Source organism: Sorex fumeus, unplaced genomic scaffold (genome assembly GCF_029834395.1).
Source record: "Sorex fumeus unplaced genomic scaffold, SorFum_2.1 ptg000051l, whole genome shotgun sequence".
Classification (NCBI taxonomy): domain Eukaryota; kingdom Metazoa; phylum Chordata; class Mammalia; order Eulipotyphla; family Soricidae; genus Sorex; species Sorex fumeus.
Genome location: NW_026606108.1, coordinates 36,935,792 through 36,959,119, shown reverse-complemented (window position 1 = coordinate 36,959,119; position 23,328 = coordinate 36,935,792). Strand labels below are relative to the sequence as shown.

The following is a 23,328-nucleotide window of genomic DNA, read 5'->3' as shown; positions in this document are numbered from 1 at the left end:
TCTGCTCAGGAGTGATCCCTGGAGGTTTCAGAGGCCCATATATATGTGATGCTGGGGATTGAGCCATGCTTGGCTGCATGCAAGGCAATGGGCCTTACCTCTTGTACTATCTCTCCTGCCCCCAAAGTAAGAACTTTGAGGTTTAATTATCTACACTCAGTCCTCTCTCCACTTCCCCTTCCTGTGTGACCCTGGAAGAGTTACATAACTTTCCTAGGGGTCAGTTTCCTTATTGTAGTATGGGTCATGGTAATAGTGCTACCTCATAGAATTCTACAGGGAATTAGAGGAACTAGTATATGTAAAAGAGTGCTTATAATGGTTTCTGGCCAATATAAAACAAAAAAGTTTAAACATTACCTTAGTAGTAGGCATAATAAAATCTTACAAAAGTAGTGAAGGAAGAATTCTTGGTTGACATGCGTTTGTGGCATCTTTTTTCCCCAAGGTGTTTTATGGCATCTTTTTTCCCCAAGGTGGTCAAATATTCATTCTGGTCATGTGTATGAACCGATCCCATTTCCAAATCTACTGATTTACTCAAAGACAATATACGGGCTTATTATGTGTTGGGCATGTGGCCAGCAGTTGGGATAATAGTAAACAAACCTCTATTAGAACCCACAGTGTTGTGGGGTGACAAGTCCAAGGGTCGTTAGAAGATTGTCAGGATTGGAGTTGGCAGAGGGTCTCTGGGAGAACAGTATGTGCAGGTATAGTCTTTGTGGTAACGGTGCCCAGTCAGGGTGGGAGGAGAATCCTCAAGACCCCCAGGTATGGCTGGTCTCTGAGCAGAACTTCATAAGTAGTGGATCCACTAGGGGAAGTGTTAGTATGTCTCTCTGCTGACACACTCAAGCTCAGTTGACTGTCTCAGACTTTTCCCACTGCTACTAGTAGCTGATGTAGAGGGGTTAGAGAGAGAAGACAGAAGGAGTAGCCTGGAATTTTCAGTGACAGAACAAAGCAAGGACACAGCCTCTTCTAGCAACAGGGATGACACTTTAAAAGACTTGGAAAAGTTTTTTTTTAAAAAAAGTCCATTCTGTTGGCTGCCTCAAGATCCAACAAGTCTCTCTGACAGCCTTTTAGGGCAACGGGGTGGCATCTGGGCAGGGGTACTTGGATACTGTGGGATTGGGTTTGATGCTGTGACCCATCCTGTCCCCTCACTGGTCTCTTACAGTAAGCAGCTGTTGTGTGATGTGATGATTGTGGCAGAAGATGTGGAGATCGAAGCCCACCGCGTGGTCCTGGCCGCCTGCAGCCCTTACTTCTGTGCGATGTTCACAGGTATGGTGTGGGGAGAACAAAACCCACAGTTCTGGGGTTGCAGCCTCGCTGGGGAACCCCAGGGTGGGAGTGGGGGACCGACTTCAGAACCCATCATGAGGAGCTGCTAAGTGCTGGATACTGTGCTTGGCACCAAGGAAGATTTCATGGGGCTCCGTCTCTGCGGGGGTCCATTAGGCGAGTACCACACAGATCATTCATTGTCCGAACCCATATCCATCCTAGGCATGGGTGGGAGAAGGTATTAAAAGTGTGGTTGCCAAAAGGAGAGAGAAAACAAAAGGGAATGACCTGCCACAGAGGCAGGGTGGGATGGGGGGATGGGGTGGGAGTGATACTGGGATCCATGGTGGTGGAAAATGGGCACTGGTGGAGGGATGGGTATTTGATCATTGTATAATCGAAACCCAAGCACAAAAATTTGTAAGTCTATAAATGTACCTCATGGTGTTTCACTAATAAAAATTAAAAATAAAAGTGTGGTTGCTGGGCTCATGCCCAGGCTCCAGACCTCCAGTTTGGCAGATGGGGAACTGGGAGGTTGCAAACAGGGAAGGACTTGCCTACAGTTACATGGGGATTGTGTGGGATGTGACTTCCTGGCATGTTGCCCAGGGCTGTACTACTGGCTCACACTTGTCCTTTGTTAACCTCCTCCCACCAGGGGTGTGGGCCTCCTCCAGCCTCTGCAGAACTGTGGGAGACTAGAGAAAGGAAGGCAGGAATCTTCACCACCTGCCATAGTTCCACTGTCGTTGCTATCTTTCCAGGGAGTTGCAGTGTTCTGAGAATGGCACATGATATTGTCCAGCTATTCACATGTTCCCTCTGAACCTGAGTTCCCTGACCTCCCTGGGCTGCTCTGACTGTGTGTACTTTTTCACAGCACCTCATAACCCTGAGGAACCCTGGACTGGGTTGGGGATCGTTCCTGATCATAGGCTAAGTGTTCAATGCTTGCTCTCAGTGAGGGGGCTATCACTGCATTCCCCTTTGTTTCCTGGTGTCTTCCACCAGTGGTCTCTCAGCCTGAAGCTTAGGGCCCATACTCTCCTCCTCAAAGAGAATCCCCTCCCTGGGACCATCTGACCACTGAGTCTCTTCCTTCCCATAACTTGGCTTTTAAAATAGCTTTAACTCTCTGAAAATCATGTTTACCTCTCCCCCCCCCCCCCTTTCTGACTAGCATATACACTCCATGAGCCAGTTGAATTTGTTTAATATCCTGGGGATGTGGCATATCAGGGGTCTCAAATTTGTGCAGTGGCCATGAGGGGGGCACATCCAACATACTCGGGGGTTGTTCCTGGCTCTGTACTCAGGCGTGACCTCTTGTGGTACCTGGATTGAATCAGGGCCTGCCCCATACAAGATAAGCTCCTTCCTTCCAGTACTGCCTCTGCAGCTCATACTCAGATATTTTGTATTTATTTTTATAATTGTATTAATGTTTGCAGTGATAGTGTTCAAAAGTTCTACATCACCATCACCAGTGTGCCAAAGACCCTTCACTTCTGGATTTTTGTTACTTCTGGTCCCTTCCCCTCCCTTTGTCCACTTCTTCTCTTGGTAACCTCAGTTCTGTTGTCAGAGTCCAAGGGCTTATTTTCATTTGTTGTTTTCCGCTCCCTTGTTACATTTCCTTATATACCACATACAAGTGAGATCATCCAGTATTTGTCTTCCTCCCTCTGACTTCTTTCACTTAACATAATATCCTCTTATTCCATCCAACTGGCAACTGGTAGTAAGAGGTAGGATTTTATCTTTTCTTATAGCTGGGTAGTAAGTCCATTGTGTATGTATACCACAATTTCTTTTTTTTTAATTTTATTTTTCATAAAGTTGTTCAAAATAATTGATTACATTCAGTATTTCAACACCAACCCTACCACCATTACACCTTCCCACCACCATTATTTCGAATTTTCCCACCACCACTCAAGCCTTCCCCACAGGCAGATGTTTTTTTTATTTTTACACAGATAATTTATTTTATATTGCTAGTTATGAATAGCATGAGATGTCATATGGCTGCTTTTGTGAGTGCCTGTTCCTGGAATTCTAAAATTTTAAATAACTGGAGTGTGGAGACATCTCTGCAGCAAGCTGCTTGATTCTGAGATTCATTTGTGAGTCTCTGGATCATGGCTGTTAATGCGCTTAAACAGAACCCTGAAGCATTTTGTGGGTGTGACAGCCAGGACCCAGAAGGGGCAGGGAGATGGGAAGAAGTGATGCATCCCTGATCCCTTGAGGCCTGAAGTTTTCAGTCACTGGTCCTGCGCACCTGGGGTTTTCATTGGATTCTGGAGGTTTGCAGCCATGGGGATTCATATGGGAGGTGGGAGGATGACGCCTGCTCCTGTCTGAGACACCCCTATGAAATTGATCTGGTGCAAGGTCCAGAATACCACAATTTTTTTTTACATTCATCTCCCCTTAGATATTTGGGTGTTCTTGATCTAGGCTATTGTAAATAGTGCTGAAGTTTGAACATAGGTATGAATACATCATTTTCTATGAATGCTTTCGGATTCCTGGAATAGACATAAAGAAGTGGAATCCCTGGGTTATGTGGGAGTACTATTTTTAGTTTTATTTTTTGGTGGTGGGGCTCTTCAAGTGGTGCTGAGGGGTTCCTGGGGTTCCTCATTCAACTGGCATGATGGCTAAACGCTAGGGCCCAAGGATGAGGAGCTGCTGGATTCCTGTGGTACCAGTGATCATCAGGACCACCCTGAGAATGCTCAAGGGCCACTAGGGTCATGCCTGGCCATGGTCAGGGCCTCCCAGGGCTATACGCATTGTGCTTTGGGATCTGTGTAGTGCCAGAGACCAAACCAGGGCTGGTCATATTTGTGCTGTAAACTATTTTCAACTTTTGGAGTTTTCACACTGCTTTCCATACTGAACTAGTTTACATTCCCACCACCAGTGACTGAGAGTTTCTTTCTGCTACATCTCTACCAGCACTACTTGCTTTCAGTGCCTTGATGTATGCCATTCTCACTGGTGCAAGCTGATATCTCATTTTTTTTATATCTCATTGTTTTGATTTGCATTTCTCTGATAATATAAGATGATGAGCACTTTTTTTATATGCTTGTTAGTCATCTGTATGTCTTCTTGAAGAAGTGTCTGTTCAGCTACTCTCCCCATTTTTGGGGGGTTGTTGGTCTTTGTTGTTGAGTTTGGTGAGTGTTTTATCTTGGATATTAGCCCTTTGCTAGTGTGTGGTGTGTGAATATTTTTTCCCATTCAATAGGGGGTCTTTTTATTTTAGCCTGAGTTTCTTTTTCTATGCAGAAAATTTTTAGTTTGATGTAATCCCATTTGATTTTCTATGTTTTTGGTTTTTTTTTTCAGTGTAGTGCATTAATTGAAGATACCTCTGCAGGCAGTATCATGGAGAGTTCTCTTGTTTCCTTGCCTTATTTTATGAATTCTGGTGTAATATTAAGGCCTTCAATCCATTTAAAATTAATTTTTGTGTGGAGTGTGAAAAAAGAAGTTTCTTTTTCTTTTTTTGCATGTAGCTAACCAGTTTTTCCAATACCTTTGTTATAAAGACTCCTCCCCGCTTCCCCCCAATTTAATGCTCCTAGCTTCTTTGTCTTAAATTTACTGTTCATGTACAGATCTGAGGGGTTATTTCTGGGGTTTCAGTTCTTTTACTCCTGACTGTGCAAAGGGATTACTTGCAGTTTATTTACTCCTGACTCTGCAAAGTTTTCAATGAACATTAAGTCTTTCACCCTCTCTTGATTCCTGGGTACTTTATGTTTCTGGACACAATTATATTGAAGGCTAAGAAAACTTATTTCAAAAAAATGAGGTAATGGCCGACCAACTTGAAGAGCTGTGGCTTCAAAATACCTTGTTGTCCTCCAAAAGTTGGATTTTTTTTTTTAGGCGCCTTGTACTCTTTCCAAATCTCTAACATCAGACCAGAGTTTAGTGGAAGTAAATGGTTCTTCAGTTTACCCTGGAATCGCTCTTGCCCTCCAGACGGTGCTATCTGAAACAAATAAGTAATAATACTTACTTGAGGCAATACAAGTTCTCCCTGGACATATTTTTAAGTGACTTCCTCAACTCCCTGCTGCCTTCTTTCTCTTCAAGTTCACTAAAAGATTTTAGTGTGTAGATTTTGTAGCCTGCTGTTTTGGTTTATAGTTTCCAAAAGTTCTTTTTGTAGTCTTTTTGTGGCTATGCATATTATCATGTCATTCTACAAACAGTGGTAGTGTGATGACTTCTTTTTCCAACTGAATCCCTTTAATTTCTCTAATTAAAGGCCTAATCGATATGGCTAGGACTTCCTCAGATATTTTAAATTAATTAATTTCTGATACCTTTAAAGCAAATGAATAAGGTATCCCAGAAAACTTGTGAGCTTCAGACACTTGGGAACCATGTCTTGTTATTGTTGAATACCCAGTGTCCAACCTTGGAGCTTGTTCTTTGGCCATGATGAATAAGCAAAGGTTGAAAGAATGAGTGTGGGTTTGCTAAAAACGGGTAAGTGTAGGCACATTTTGCAGAACAGTCTCTTACCCTTTTTCTAATAGAGTACAGAGTCTGCACTTGGCGAGAGTGGTTCTTGCTGGGGGAGATTGAAACTTGTGTTTTGGGAGTTCCTCACATGTTCCTCCTTTGGCTCATCATGGGAAAGAGCTGGTCTTAACTTGGAGATGTGCCTTAGCTAAGAGGACTCATTCACTCTAATCTCACTTTGAACATTGGGCCAGGAATTTCACAATGAATCCTGGAAAACGAACTAGTTTCACTACCAGGAAATTTTGAGTCACTTTCTTTTTGGAGCCATCTCAAACACAAGTGGTAAAATCCCCTGCCCCCACTCAACCCCCTTTACCCACCTCTCTGTTTTGAAAAAATTTATATTGTCTGCAATAGGTCTTAAAATTCAATACGTAGCTTTTCCTGTCAGTCTTTATGAATGTAGTTTGGAAATTTCAGAGTTGAGAGAAGAAATCTTTGGAATTGCAGTATTGACAGTACTTGCAAATAAGTTTGCCTCTGTGGTAGCAGAAGTGTATATATACAAAACCTATGTGTGTTAACAATGGAGAGGAAAGATGCTTTTGGGGAGATCTTGGATTCTAGGACTTGAAGGAAGGAGAGGAATAAGAGAAGGATTAACAGTTTAGTTAATGACCACCTTCAATCAGACCCATTAGATCTGATTAACATCCAGTTTTACATCATGTCTGGGGTGCTGCTTCTAGCAATGCTTGGCCAACCGGATGGTTCAGAGCTTGGGCTCAGGGATGTTTGGACCCTGCAGTGTGGAGGTAACCAGGACGGTTTGCTGTGGTGCTTGGGGGTCTTGTGCCACTAGTGCTGAGGACTGAACTTGGGTCAGTACAAAACTATGCTTAGTAACATAAAATCTGAAAGAGGGCCAGAACACTCTGAGTTTGGGATAGTAGTCCAAACATCCTGGGCAGGGGCCAGAGAGAGAGCTCAAGGGCTGACTGTATCTTCTACATGAGGAAGACCCATGTGGTCCCATGCAAAATTGGGGGTAGCCCCTGAGCACAGAGCTAGGAGTGGCCCCTGCACACTGCTGGGTGTAGCTCTACAATGTATCTCGGACATTGTACCCTTGCGTGCAGCAGATGGTCCCCTACATGTGACCCAGGTATTTTGAAAACAACTCCATTTGTACAGTGTTAAGGGAACTGACATCTGAAGAATAAAGTGCGCCAAGGATCCTGTACTTTGTACTGATTGTTATACTATGCAATGACATTAGTTTTGTGTTTTGAAGAAGAGTAACTATCTATTTTTAAAATTAGATCTAGACTTACTTATGAAGTAAGTAATAACTCAATACAACTAAGACTCAGTAAGAATTTATGGGGAATAATAATCGGAAAAAGAGGTCATGAATGTATCTTTTTGTTTGTTTGAAAGGAGATGCTTTATAAAAATTCTGTAGGGAAAAATGGGGTATCAACTAATTTTGGATCTAGGTCTTTCAGCGATAAAGTCAGTCCCCAAATGATAATCATTTCACTATATCCTGTAGTTGTAATCATACAGATGACAAAAAGCAGTAATATCCTTTTTTGGTAAGACTAGTTGAAAAATCTTTCTCTGAAGCATTTGACAAGACCCAGCACCCGATTATGATGAAAAACATTGCCAAAATGGGTATAGAGGAGACTTTCCTCAATATAGTTAAAGCCATCTACCACAAGTCTACAGCAAGCATCATCTTCAATGGGGAAAAACTGAGAAACTTCCCTCTAAGGATGCCCACTCTCTTCACTGCTGTTCAGTACAGTACTGAAAGTACTTGCAATAGTGGTTAAGCAAGAAAAAGATATTAAGGGCATTCAGGTAGGAAAGGAAGAAATCAAGCTCTCACTATTCGCAGATGATATGATACTATACTTAGAGAACCCTAAAACCTCTACCAAGAAACTCTTAGAAACAATAGACTTGTATAGTAAAGTTGCAGGCTATAAAATCAATACCCAAAAGTCCATGGCTTTCCTATACGCAAATAGTGAGAGAGAAGAAAGTGACATAAAAAAACAATCCCATTCACAATTGTGCCCCAGAAAATCAAGTACCTAGCAGTCAACTTAACTAAGGAAGTAAAGGACCTATACAAAGAAAACTACAAAACGCTACTTAAGGGAATAAAAGAGGACACGAGAAAATGGAAAGATATCCTCTGCTCATGGCACGGGAGAATTAACATTGTCAAAATGGCAATACTTCCCAAAAAAATTGTACAAATTCAATGCGATCCCTATAACGATACCCATGACATTCTTCAAGGAAATGGAGCAGACACTCCTGAAATTCATATGGAACAATAAGCCCCCACGAATAACTAAAGCAATTCTTGGGAAAAAGAAAATGGGAGGAATCAACCTCCCAAACTTCAAACTCTACTACAAAGCAGTAATAGTTAAAACAGCATGGTATTGGAACAAAGGCAGAGCTGCAGACCAATGGAACAGGGTTGAATATACTGACATCTCTCTCCAAACATATGATCATCTAATCTTTGACAAGGAAACAAGAAATGTGAAGTGGAGCAAAGAAAGCCTCTTTAACAAATTGTGCTGGCAAAACTGGATGGCTACATGCATAAAAATGGGCTCAGATCTCTGCCTAACACCATGTACAAAAGTAAGATCAAAATGGATTAAAGACCTCAACATCAGACCGGAATCCATAAGGTACATTGAAGACAATGTTGGGAAAATCTTCCATGACATTGAAGCTAATGATATCTTCAAAGATGTCATGCCACTGGTCAAGCCAGTGAAAACAGAGATAGACAAATGGGACTATCTTAAACTAAGAAGCGTCTGCACCTCAAAAAAAAAAAGTGACCAAAATACAAAGACAGTCTACAGAATGGGAAGGGATATTTGCCCAATACACATCTGACAGGGGGTCGATATCAAGGATAAACAAAGTACTTGTTGAACTCCACAAGAAGAAAACATCCAGCCCCACCAAAAAATGGGGCGACGAAATGAACAGAAACTTTCTCAAAGAAGAAATCTGAATGGCTAAAAGGCACATGAGAAAATGCTCTAAATCACTAATCATCAGGGAGATGCAGATCAAAACAACAATGAGAAATGACCTCACACCACAGAGACTGGCCCACATCCAACAGAACAAAAGCAACCAGCGATGGCACAGATGTGGCGAGAAAGGGACCCTCCTTCACTGCTGGTGGGAATGCCAATTGGTTCAGCCCTTTTGGAAAACGGTATGGACAATTCTCAAAAAATTAGAAATTGAGCTCCCATTTGACCCAGCAATACCACTCCTGGGAATATATCCCAGAGAGGCAAAAAAGTATAGTCAAAGTGACATCTGCACTTGTTTGTTCATTGCAGCACTCTTTACAGTAGTCAGAATCTGGAAAAAAACCTGAGTGCCCGAGAACAGATGACTGATTAAAGAAACTTTGGTACATCTACACAATGGAGTACAATGCAGCTGTTAAAAAATATAAAGTCATGAAATTTATATACAAATGGTACTACATGGAAAGTATTATGCTAAGCAAAATGAGTCCGAATGAGAGGGACAGACATAGAAAGATTGCATTTATCTGGGGAACATAAAGTAACAAAATAGGAGACTAACACCCAAGAATAGCCGAGATAAGTAGCAGGAGGTTCACTCCATGGTTTGGAGGCCAGCCGCACATGCTAGGGGAAAAGGCAGCTCAGATAGAGAAGGGAGCACCAAATAAAGGGTGTTGGGAGCATCCTCCCAGGATGGGAGATGCATGCTGAAAGTAGACTATAGACTGAACATGATTTCCGCATACTGCCTCCTTTGTAAACCACAGCACCCAATAGGAGAGAGAGAATAAAAGGGAATGCCCTGCCACAGAGGCAGGGTGGGATAGGGGGGATGGGAGTGGGAGGGATGCTGGGATCAGTGGTTGTGGGAAATGGGCACTGTTGTAGGGATGGGTACTCGAACATTGTATAATTGAAACCCAAGCACAAAAATTTGTAAGTCTACAACTGTACCTCATGGTGTTTCACTAATAAAAATTTAACAAAAAAAACTTTCTCTGGTTTTACTAGTCCTCTTTGCAAAATTAAAAGTCCAGATCCTAGCCTCTGTAATGTGTCATCTCCCGGTTGGGTGAGCTGGATGAATGGGACTCCGTCTGAATCTTGTATGAGGATTACACAAGATCAGCACTGGGAAGGTCTTCTTGCTTTTGATCAGACAACTCTTTTTAAACTCAATTCTCCTTGGAGGGACAGAACTTCAGGTGCAGATGTGTCTTCAGTGAGTGTTGGTAATCAGTTCAGGGGAGTCTTGTTCTATTGCTTTTCCCTGTTGGTCTGATTCTGGGATTGTAGTACAGCCCCCCAATGTGATAGTGGTCTGTGGGGCTGTGGCATCAGTACTGAGACAGAAATACACACCTCTGGCCAACCTATCACAGAACAAGGTAATATCTAAGAGGCAAGCGGATTGGAATATGGGTGTACATCAGCCATCACCAAGCAGAACAAAGAGAGCCGCACAATCTTACTCACTTCCCAAGCACTCCCAATACATGCACTTTCTTGGACCTTCATTTCTCCTGTTCTCTCTGTGTGTCTCCATTTCTGTAAATGATCTTTTTAAGTGAATCAGGTGAGATACACAGTTACAAAGTTTTTCATGATTAAGTTTCAGTCATACAATGTTCCCTTCACCAGTGTATGTTTCCTGCTGCCAATGTCCCTAGTTTCTCTTCCTCCCACTCTCCCAGCCTGCCTCTATGACAGATACTTTTCTTTTTGGGGGGTGAGGTAGGAGGAAGGGTACACCCAGTGATGCTCAGGGGTTACTCCTGTCTCTGCACTTAGGAATCATTCCTGGTGGTGCTTGGGGAAACATATGGGATTCTGGGGATTGAAGGTTTTGCCTGCTATACTATCTCTTCCGCACTTTTCTTCTCCCTTCCCTCAGGCCCTTATTCCCTTTTAGGAACTGTGGTTTGCAATAGTGCTACTGAAGGGGCATCATTCAGATCACTATACCTTCTTTCAGCATCCAGCCCTTGTCCAGAGTGATCATTGCCTAGAGTGGTCAGGGGACTTTGTTCTGATTCTTTGGAGAGACCTGCCAGTCACCCACCTTTCCCTTATTATTCTTAGACTTTTTAAACAGAATGATAGGATGGGATTTATGCTAGGTATGCTAGGAGTTAGTATGTATCCTGAGTCTCCTGTGATAGTAATTTTTTTTTATCCCTCAAGTCATACTTCCTCCCATCTGCTTCCCTTTGTCAGTTGCTCTCCTAAAAAGAGCTCAGTCATGCATAGGGCATGCTTGCCAGGAGCCTGGATATCTGACTTGGATATTTGAACCTGATAGAAATGTAGGATTGCCTGTTCTGGGATCTTTATGATTTTGGGGTAGTTCTGGGTGCAGGGACCTCAGGCAGAGTCTGAGAATTGAAACAAATTTAAGACCTAGTTCCTCAGTGTAGATCACTGTAATCTCCCCCGCACCCACCCAATTTACCACATCAACCTTCTGACAGGGTTCTATTCTAGAACTCCCTAGAGATCATTCCCTCCCCCAACTTATTCTGTATATTTATTAATGTGCACAGAGCTACAGGGTAGAAAAATCCTGGCTTAAGAACCTTACATTGAGCTCCCCTTTCTAGCAAACAAGTGTTTACTTTCATCAGTACTGATTTACCTTCTCCACTAAATTGAGCTTTAACTCTCATAGGCCCATGGCTTGTTCATTGTCCTGTGGTAGAGAACAGTACTTGATAACTTTTTGATGAATGAATGAATGAATATCTGCTCTTGAGTGGATTGTGTTCTGTTCAGAGGAACAGGATATGCATATTAACAAATGATATATGACTTGCAACTAACAGACATTCCCCAAATGGTCAGTGTCTGAGCTGTCTGGGCTAGGTTACTTGGCAAAAGCCAGTGGAGAAGGGTCTTGAGTTGATGTTGAGTACATGAAGATGACAAGGACTCATGTTTACTTTCTGGAAAAATTGTGTCAAAGTAGAAGGGGTGAGTGAAGGAATGAGAATGAGTAGGTCTGAGCTGGAGAGATAGTCCAGGGGATTATCCTTCCATTGAACAAGCTCAGAAGCATGCATTTGATTCTAGCACATGTGATCTCCCATGCACTGTAGAGAACATCCCCTGAGCCCTGAGTTGGAAGTAGCCAAAACACTACCGGGTGTGGCCTCACAACAAAATAAAACACAACAACAACAACAGCAACAACAAAGAATGATAAAATCCTTGATGGTTTTCCCCTTCTGGAATTACTGAGTTCCTGTAATTATGGAATGTTTTTACCTCTTCAACAAATTTCTCTTTGTTTGTGTTAGGGTGCTCAGGGATTCCTCCTGGATCTATGCTCAGGGATTCTTGATAGTGGACAGTGATTGAACTGGGGTCAACTGCATGCAAGGCAAGAGTTTTAACCTCTATGTTATCTCTTCAGCACCCTTCAGTAAATTATTTTGATTGTTTTTGAGGTCATACCCAGTAGTGCTCAGGTATTATTCCTGCTTTTGTGCCCAGGGACCACTTGGATGGTGTTCAGGGCTTAATTCCCATACTGTGCTTAGGGATCATTTCTGTTGTTGCTCAGAAGATCACAAGAGGAAATAGGGATCAATCAAACCAGGGACAGCCATGTATAAGGCAAATGCTATGTCCTTTGTGCTATCTTTTTGGCCCAATTAAAATTTTTAAGTGTTTTCTGCATGCCACATACTTTGTCCAGTATTTTTTTTTTTATGTAGGAGTATTGTTATTTATTCAGCCACTGATTAGCTGATAGAATTGTGCATGAACTCCATCTTACTTTTTTTTCTCATTTTTTATAATTTTATTTATTGAATAACCGTGAGAGCAGTTTCAAAGCTTTCAGGTCTAAGTCTCGGTCATACAATGAAACACCCGTATCTTCACCAGTGCCCATTCTCCACCACCAAGAACCCCAGTATACCCCCATCTCACACCCTCCTCCTACCTGTGAGGCAGATGATTTCCACATTACTCTCTCTACTTTGATCACATTCAATATTTCGATACCAGACCCACCATTATTATTTGAAATTTTACCCCAACACTCAGAACTGCTGAAAAGGCAACCATAGACAATTTGTGTTCTATTGCTGGTTATGAATAACATATGATGTTGTGTGGCTGCAGTAGGGCCATATGATTTTGAAATTCTGAAATTTTAACACTTAAATCTGGAGGGATTTCTGCCAAAAGCCACTGGGTTTCGAGATTTGCTCCTGAGTCTCTGGGATCATGGCTGTTGAGCATCTTGATCAGGAGCCAGAGAGGCCGTTCATGGGCCATGACTTGAGGTATCGTTGGGATGGGGAGACCAGGACCAGCTGCACCCCCATCCTGTGGGGCCCAACAAGTTTCGTCACTGCAGGCCCAGACCTGACTGTCCAATGGCCTCTGGAGGATGATGGTCACCGAGCCACCAACGGGGAGCAGGCGGAGTGACAACACCCTTTCCCCCCTGAGGTGGCCCGGTGACAGTAACCTACTGTGAGTCTGGACACATGTCTGCCAAAAGCCACTGGGTTTTGAGATTTGTTTCTGAGTCTCTGGGATCATGGCCGTTAAGCAGCTGATCAGGAACCCAAAAGGCCGTTCGTGGGTGATGACTTGGGGTCTCATTGGGGTGGGGAGGACAGGCCTGGCTCGCCCCCCATCCCATGAGGCCCAACAAGTTTTGTCACGCGGGCCCAAGCCTGACTATCTAATGGCCTCTGGAGGATGACGGTCACCGAGCCGCCAAGGGGAGCAGGTGGAGTGACAATACCCTTTCCTCCCTGGGGTAGCCCAGCGACAGTAATGTACTGTGGGGTCTGGATGCATTTCTGCCAAAAGCCACTGGGTTTCGAGATTTGTTTCTGAGTCTCTGGGATCATGGCTATTAAGCAGCTTGATCAGGAGCCAGAGAGGTCATTTGTGGGCGATGACTTGGGGTCTCGTTGGGATGAGGAGGACAGGACTGAATCCACCCCCATCTCGTGAGGCCCTGCGAGTCTCGTCACTGGGGGCCCAAACCTGACTGTCCAGTGGCCTCTGAAGGATGGTGGCCACTGGGCCGCCAGGGGGGAACAGGCCAAGGCACAAAACCTATTCCCACCTGGGTTGGCCCAGCACTGGTAACCTACTGCAGGGACGGGACGCATTTCTGCCAAAAGTCACTGGGTTTTGAGATTTGTTTCTGAGTCTCTTGGATCATGGCCATTAAGCAGTTCAATCAGGAACCAGAGAGACCATGCCTCTAATTATATAGCTGAGCCGGAGGTGGTTTGTGGGTGTGTTTCCCACATACCTAACTTTTGGCCGTTTACTTTGTTGGTAAACTTTGCCCCAAGTTTTTGGGGTCTGACCAAAGGCACAGCATCAATTTTGGGGTATCTGGAAGTCTGAATGCGCCATCAGGCTGCTGATGCACTTGCCTCACAGGTACAGATTGACCTGCTGGTGGCACCATACCCCCTACTTTGTCCAGTATTGAGGGTATTTTGACAAACCCTCTTAACCCTCTTGGCTCTTACTTTCTAGATATTACTTATCTAAAGAATTTGAACCAAAACCTTGTATAACAATCTTTCTTTTTCTCTCCTTCCTTCCTTCCTTCCTTCCTTCCTTCCTTCCTTCCTTCCTCCCTCCCTCCCTCCCTTCCTTCTTTTCTTTCTCTTTCTCTTTCCCTCCCCCTCCCTCCCTTCCTTCCTTCCTTCCATCCATCCTTCCTTCCTTCCTTCCTTCCTTCCTTCCTTCCTTCCTTCCTTCCTTCCTATAGCAAGGGGTGGGGAACGGGATTTACCTTATACTTTGTGGTGCTTGAGTACCATAACAGTGCCAGGTTGAACTGTGGTTACCTGTAATCAAGAAAAGTACCTTAACACCTATATTATCTCTCTGGAATATGGGAATATTTATCATGGTTATCAGTTAGAGCTTCATGTAAATTACAAAGAGACTTATTAAGAATGAGACGAGTTGTGGAGTTAGCCCTGTTTTTTACTATCTGTGTACAGATAGTTTTGAAAATAGAATTTGTAAAATGGAAGTAACATATATCTCCAGGAATTACTGCAGGATAAAATAAAATAATGCTTATGAACCCTATGCAGAAGCTCAGGTACACATAGCAGAAGTAGTATGACTGTTTCCAAGACCTATTTAAGCTGAATTCTCTGTATAGCTCATTTCTACTGGAACACAAGTGATAAGAAGACTGGGTTCTACTAGTCTGTGTGACTCACAGGTTTCCATTTCCTATAAGGGAATATTTTAGGAAATGTATGTCTTTGAGGCCCTGCATATATATAATTTTAAATGATGCATTTTTTAAAATTAGAAGAACCATATAAATGTGGTTGCTTTAAGCCTCAACCTTCTTTAAATAGATTTACCGTTTGTTTGCAGCATTATAGAATTTTTAGGGGTATAGGTTAATGTGTATGTGTATAGGATTCACCACTCACTACCAAAGCCTTAGGGGTTTTATTTAATAATTTTTCTCTTGCTTTTTGAAGTTTTGAACATAGAAAACATTGAACATAGAATATAAGAAATTTCAGAATTGCATAAAAGGAGCAGGAAAAAAATCTTATTAAAGTCCTATCACCTAGAAAATGTATGTATTAATGTTACAATGCTGATAATAGTAATCTATTAGCCATCAAAGAAGAATCAAACTTATTGCCATATATAAAAATATTTTCATACAGTTTCAGAATTTTTCTTTGTTTATTGCAGTATTACAAAATAACCCACAAACACGAATTCCATGAGGGTTTTCCAGTCAGCCATACTCCTCCTTTATGCCCACACAAGAGCTTGTGAAACTCTGGGTTAATCATGCAAGCAGGTGGCTGGGACTTTTGGTTTATTTTTTCTTTTTTTCTTTTTGTTTTCTGGTTGCCAGGATGGGGTGGGGGGGGCACATCCTGGTGTCAGGACTTACTCTTGGCTCTGTGCTCAGGGATCACTCCTGGCAGGGGTCTGTGGACTATATGTGGTGCTGGCTTCAAACCTGGGTCTGCTGTGTGCAAGGCAAATGTTCTACCCACTCTTTATCACTTTGGCCCTTGTTTGTGTTCTTGTAAAGGATTGTTATAGGGGCCACACACAGCAGTTTCAGGGATACTCCTAGTGGGGATCTGGGACAGAAAGTCCTGAGAGGCATCCAGAGCCACATGTTGCGGTACTGTGGGATCATGTGGTGGAGACAATCCAACCCAGGGCCCTACACAAGCCAGATATATGCTCTGCCACTTGAAGTATATCTACAGCCTGATTTTTGTTTAAAATTTCAAGTTGTTAACGAAGAATTGACTCTATTTGATTATCTTTAGCATTGTAATTGCCAACTAAAGTCTTAGTAATGAGTTTTGAAATGTCTGTTTAGAGAGATGCTCTGGCTTCCTTGTATTTATGTTTTTATCCTTGGAATAAATGGGAGAGGGAGGGAATTGGGGAAGAGAGAGAGAGAGATGAAGAGAGAGAGAGATTTCTCTTCCTTTCCTTCACCTCTTCATCCTACCTATAACTCCTTAAGAGTTCTTCCAGGTCTCAAAATAGGGATCAGAATGGGGCTGTCTTGTGTACCGAATGTGGCAGTGAAGGGTGCCGGTAGGGTTTGGACTGGTTTTCATTTCCCTCTCTGTTCAGAGCCATTCACATCATGCTGGTGTGAGGGTGGGAGCGGTACATCACGGGAGGAATCCTGTGCGGCCATGCAGCTTGGAGGTGGGCGTCACAGCCCACATGCAGTATTGGGATTTATTTTCTTGGCTCAGAACGGAAATTCCACAGAAAAAACAACCGCCTAGGATGTTTTCACACTCTCATAAGGGCTTCTGAATTCCTGGTTCCTGCAGTTAGCTTGCCCTTTATTTCAATCTACAAAGACACATGCAGATTTTCCTTCAGAAGTAGCAGCCCTGTGTGAGTGTGTGTCTGTATGTGTCTGTGTCTGTTTAGAGGAGCTCCTGAGCCATACTTTGGGGACCGAAGGGCCCATCTGGCAAGTCTCAGTCAACTGCACTGGATGGTTCAATGCGTGGGTCAGGCAATGCTATCATTCTTAAGCCCACTGGGGCTGGAAACCACCAGGACTATACCCAGTGGTGCTCAGGGGACATGCAGTGCCAGGGATTGAAACTGAGAACTCATGCTTGTAAAAGTATGTGCTCTTGCCCTTTGTGTCATCTTTCCAGCTCTCACAATAGCCTGACTCCCAGGGACCTTGTGCACTGTCAGTGGTGGGCAGGCTGAAGAAAGGGGCCTTAGGACTGGGGAATGTAGTGTGGCTATAACCCTCCCTATAGTCCTCGTCCTCACTTTCTTGGATTATTATTAGGGCCTTCTGGTCTCTCTGCCTCTGATCCAGTTGCCACCTTACACCCAAAATTTCATTCACAGATTCCCATCTGTTGATGTCATCCCATTTCAAACCTTTTGCTGCAAACTCACTTGCTTGACTCAGGTATCCATGAGTCTGGACCCCTCTTTCTCAGCTTCTTTTTCCTCATTGTCACTCAATGTACCAGCCATGCCAACCTCTCCTCATCCCCGACTGTGACATGTCCCTCCCCCTGCCCTTGGCCCTTTCCTGTCTTTGTCATGTAGGTTCTTATATCCAGCTCATCCTTCCTCACATTTGCTGCCAGTGTAACAACATGGGCATTATACTTTAATACCCAGTTCAGTTGTGATCTTGGACTTAAAAGCCTGCCTTCTTCACTGGGGTTTGTTATTCGTCTTCTGTGTTCTTGGCATTTGGTATAGCTTAGCCATTTTATGTTATAATGACTTACAATGGAGTTGGGCACAGCCCAGCTCTCTGGTAGATGTGACAGAATTACTTATCCATCTGGGCCTCTTTCTTTCTTTCTTTCTTTCTTTCTTTCTTTCTTTCTTTCTTTCTTGTTTATAATTTTTTTGAATCACGTGAGAGCAGTTACAAAGCTTTCAGTCTTGCTCAGTCATACAATGATGAAACACCCGTCCCTTCACCAGTGTACATATCCCACCACCAAAAACCCCAGGATGCGCCCCCATCCCATCCCCTCCCCTACCTGAGTGGCAGATGGTTTCCACATTACTCTCTCTCTACTTTGATTACATTCAATATTTCGACAACAGATCCACCATTATTATTTGGAACTTTGTCCCAACATTCACATCCAATGAAAAGGCAACACTAGACAACCTGTCCTCCATTGCTGACAATGAATAGTATACAAGCAATTTTGAAATTCTGATATCTTAAAAATTAAATCTGGAGGGATTTCTTCCAAAAGTCTCTGGGTTCAGAGATTTGCTTCTGAGTCTCTGGGATCATGATTTAAGCCCTTGTTGAGAAGCCAGAGGGCTCATTCGTGGGCAGTGACTCAGGGACTCATTGGGGCGGGGGAGGAAAGGGCTGGCCTGCCCCCCATCCTATGAGGCCCCACATGTCTCCTCACTGCGGGCCCCCGCCTGGCTATCCATTGGTCTCTGGAAGGTGGTGGACCCTGAGCCTCCAGAGGCAACAGGCCAAATGGGCCTCTTTCTTGGTCTATAAAATGGGAACACTATAGGAAACCTCTTTTAGTATTGTGAAAATTAGGAGGTAACATTCTGCTTTGTTATTATTATCATCTCTGTCTACAAATAATTTTATATAGCTGCCCTACTGGACCATGTTTGCCTTGAGAACAGGAGTATATCTTATCCATTTTCCCTGGATTGTGTAACATTGACAGTTAGTACTGGATGATTGACTTCTTGTTCACAAATCTGCCTCTAAAATGGAATGGGCAACATAGGAAGCAGGGAATGCTGAGAATTGGGCTTGTAGGTCATTACCAGCCCAGAGTTGATGTGACCTTGATTGGCAGCTGGTTAATCCTCCTTTGTGTCTGACTCCCTTTCTGCTACCCCCTGGAGCAGTCAGTATCTTCGTGGGCAGGACAGGAGGCCATGGGCAAGTTCACACCATTTTTTATTTGTTTGGAACTTCAGGTGACATGTCTGAGAGTAAAGCCAAGAAGATTGAAATCAAGGATGTGGATGGACAGACTCTGAGTAAGCTCATTGACTACATCTATACAGCCGAGATTGAGGTGACGGAGGAAAATGTGCAGGTAAACTCAGCCCTATCCTAGAGCTTGTGTCTCACATCCTCTGGCTATATACTGCCTCCCAGCTCCCTTGCACATAACTCTCGTGGAAACTTAGCTCCTAATACAAGATACAAAAAGATTGGGCATGTTCCCCTGGAATGCCAGCCAATAAGTGAGTGAATAACTCTCCAACTTGTGGTTCTTTGACCATGGTGCCCATACCCTGTACACCCTCATAGTTGTGAAAGGGCTTGGGCCTTGGGACAGAAAAACTTCCTCTTGTTTTGGTTCACATTCATGGTGAAGGAAGAACTAGAAGCCCAGTGATCCCACATCTCCCTACTCGTCGACCCATCACAGGAATTGTGTGTTTGAGTGACTGATCAGATTGGTTCTTACTCCACGTTACCCTGTGGACAGCCTCTAAGCACGTGGAGGTACCAGTCACCACACCTGAGTCTTGGGGACTGCTTTTGGCATATCGAATACCTCACGGGTAGAATGGCATTCTGTGCCATTTCTTCCTTTTACCTACAAATCTCAGCATTAACCTCTGGTACAGGATATGCGATTTTTTGTCCTTTAAGATCTTAGTACTTACAGAGATGGGAATTACATGTCATGCGCAAGGTTTTTTTTTTTTCTTTTCTAAAAGTAAAATTTTACCTTGTAATTTGTGGGGAGGGCTGGAGTAATAGCGTAGCGGGTAGTGTGTTTGCCTTGCATGCAGCCAACCCGGGTTCGATTCCTCTGACCCTCTTGGAGAGCCTGGCAAGCCACTGAGAGTATCCTGCCCGCACGGCAGAGCCTGGCAAGCTACCCGTGACGTATTTGATATGCCAAAAGCAGTAACAACAAGTTTCACAATGGAGACATTACTGGTGCCCGCTCAAGCAAATTGATGAACATCGGGAGGACAGTGCTATAATTTGTGGGGAAGACATTGCTCTAGTGACCGACATAACTGTTTCCCATGTCCAGAACATTCCCATTCCTTTCTAACTTTTTTTTTAAACGTTACTGTAGTTGAGGTAACAGGGCTATAATAGTGTTAACATTCATGGTTTTGGATTTGATGAACATGTTATTGTACCGCACCACCACTGAAGGGCCTGAGACTTTCCATTGTGATCCTTATGTTACCTTTTTTCCACCCTGACATACCAATATCCTAGGACCCCACTGCTGGATAATCTCATTTTTATAACCAGCCTTATTTTGTTTCTTTCTACACTGGTGAGTGAAATACAGAATTCTCCTCCCTCTGACTTCTTTCGCTTACCACAGTGCTCTCCGGTTCTGTCCACACTTCATTCAGAACTTCAGGCTGTCCTCTTCCCTGGTAGCTGCATCACATCCATTATACACACATTACTACCCCTTTCCTAGTGTCCGAGGCATCCAGGAGACCACCTTCATCAATGGGTTTTCTTTCCAGTCATTTCAAAGGTTCAAGTCTCTTCTGTTAGGGTCACCTGTGAGATAGAAAGATTATAATAGAGAGCAGTGGTGAGCTGTTGTCTGCCTTGAGGGAGTCTGTCTTCTGGGGGTGACGACATCTAGCTGCTCAATAAGATAAGCACACAAGCAGTGTTTCTGCACACATCCAGTAAAAAGTCCTGTAACAGACTGGTGGCTCACCCATGGATGTCCTGTGAGACAGCGTCTAACCCCATGGCTTACACTTTGATGCCACATGGGCCAGACTATACCACCAGATATATCCAATAGTTGGTTAAATTGGTTTGGTAAATAGAAAAATTGCATCTGATTGAAAATTAGTTTACTTATTGATAACATCAATATCTAATTTGTATTTATTAAAAGAAAATATGATTTATTAATGAAGCTGCCATACCAAAAGAAACACAAATATGGTGCCAGCATCCATGTGTTAAAGGAAAGGAATGTGGTGTTCACTCAGAGAGAATAGCAAGGGGAAAGGATTCGAGCTGAGGGCTCCAGGTGAGTGGGAATTAGATGGGTGTGAGGTTACCCATAAGGAGTCAAAGTTCATGCACGTCAAGGGTCTGTGACACACTGCATTGGGATCTGCAGAACCTGCCCCAGGAGTAGTCTGCTTTCATCTCTGCTTCCTGGACTGACCCTTAGGTTGTATAGTTTCTACAGTGACCTGGTCTAATTCTCCTCCTGCCCCTTTAATGTGAAGACCTGTTTTGTATACAGTAGATTACAGAGCCATTTCGTTTCTTGTATTTTCTAGCCAGAATGAACAGGCAATGCAATGGTTACACTTTAGGTCTAGTAGAAGAATTTCATTAGCCCAGTGACTTTTGGGCAGAAATGGTAATAGCACTGTAGACTGTCGTCCTGTTGTTCATTGATTTGCTCAAGCAAGCACCAGTAACATCTCCACTGTGAGACTTGTTGTTACTGTTTTTGGCACATCGAATATGCCATGGGGAGCTTGCTAGGCTCTGCCGTGCAGGCGGGATACTGTTGATACCTTCTGGGCTCTCCAAGAGGGATGGAGGAATCGAACCTGGGTCAACCGCATGTAATAGTAAGTGGAAACTAATAGTATAAAATGAGTGTTAAGAGCATATGTTGGAAAAATTTCAACTGGATGATGATTATCATATTTGAGATCATAAGTGCTGTTTCAGTTTGTTTTGGGGCTATCCCTGGTGCTCAAAATTTGTTCCTGACTCTGAGCTCAGGGATCAACCCTGACAGGGCTTGGGTGACCATATCGGGTGCTGGGGATGGAACCCAGGTCATCTGCATGCAGAGCAAGCCCTCTACCCACTGAACTGTTGCTCTGGCTCCTGAATTCATAGATGCTTTTAAGAATTATGTAAATATAGAGACCTACAATAAAAATTACATCCTTGGTAACTCTAACGAAAAATGCTAGATGTCAACCTACTTTGTTTTGTTTGTTTGCTTTGCTTTTTGCCGGGGATCAAACCCAGGTTGGCCACGTGCAAAGCAAATGCCCTACCTCACTGTACTATTGCTTTGGCTCTGCAATAAGATCTATTAACGATGCCTTTCCCTTTGTTTTCTCCATTGAAACTGTGGATTGGTCAGGTGAAAAAGAAGGATGGAGGAAAGAGTCTGAATAAGAATGTGACTCACAAGAATCTGAAGACAATTTAGCAGGTCCCCAAATAACATTTTTGACATGTTATTTCATTGTAACCCTGGTGAGAGGAAAGAGATGCTGGGCAACATGGGAGGCAGGAACACTGTTTGAGGACCTGGTAACCTTAGGCATCATTTTCCTTCGAGTTTCAGCGTCCACAACTCTCTCTGTGATGTGTGAAGTTAGGACTGGTTATGTCCATGGAATGATTAGTGCCCAGAGGTGGTGACCATGAGGCCTTGGATCCTCCTCAGAGCCTTAGGGATAGGCTCAAGACTAGTTTTGGGTATGTTTGGCTAAGAGGATGGAGTGGTGCCCTTCATCTCTTCCCCATTACAGGCCTTTGGAGAGACTGGGTCACCCTTCGATGGGGTTGGGGGCAGCAATGTTTGGCAAAATGGACACTTCATACACTCATCTTATGCTAAATGCATCTTGGCCACTTTACGTGCATTTTGGGGAATCAAAAATCAGCTCTCATCCTCACAAGTGGAAGTTTCTATTAGGATCCTCTGTTTTTGTTTGAAAAAACCTGATGCTCAAATGGTCTAAGGAACCTGTCAGTCACTGGAAGACCTGGTTGATGAAGCCATCTCTCTCCCCCTCACTGTGCCTTGTGGTGTGGTGAGCTCAAGTTTCCTGACAAGTGAGTGATCAGAATCTTGGCTTTAGCCAGCGGGTAGGGCGTTCGCCTTACAAGCAGCCAACATGGCCGACCCGAGTTCGATTCCTCCGCCCCTCTTGGAGAGCCCGGCAAGCTACCGAGAGTATTGGATATGCCAGACACAGTAACAACAAAGTCTCCAATGGAGACGTTACTGGGCCTGCTCGAGCAAATCGACGATCAACGAGAGGGCCTTTACCTTTACCTCGAGCAATTAATAAAAATGAAAACAAAAGGGCTAGACCTGGCCTGCATGAGAAGTCTTTGTGTTCAACCTCCAGTATATAGCAGGATGAAAAAATTGAACTGATGTAAGGAAAAAAAAATTAACTACGTAACAAATACTAATGTGAACTGCTTTAACTATTATCTCACAAGCTCTGCACAATATGCCTTAAGACTTTATCAGTTTACAGGCTGGAGTAATAGTACAGCAGGGAGGGTGTTTACCTTGCACACGACCAACCTGGGTTTGAACCTGGGATCCCATATGGTTCCTTGAGCACCACCAGAGCCAGGAGTAACCCCTGAGCATTTCTGAGTGTGACCCAAAAAAGCCAAAATAAAAATGACTATATAAGTTTAATTTTCATTTTA

General features: G+C 43.5%; 1 protein-coding gene across 2 annotated transcripts in view; it reads left to right on the top strand.

The window, feature by feature from the left end:
- Nucleotides 1-23,328, top strand: part of KLHL3 (kelch like family member 3) — a 134,608-nt gene that overhangs the window by 47,026 nt on the left and 64,254 nt on the right. The window contains exons 3-4 of one of the 2 annotated variants that reach the window (XM_056124382.1): nt 1,187-1,293; nt 18,858-18,979. In XM_056124382.1, coding sequence (XP_055980357.1) covers nt 1,187-1,293; nt 18,858-18,979 — 229 coding nt within the window. The remainder of the gene's footprint in view (nt 1-1,186; nt 1,294-18,857; nt 18,980-23,328) is intronic. The other variant, XM_056124384.1, reaches the window with a different exon arrangement.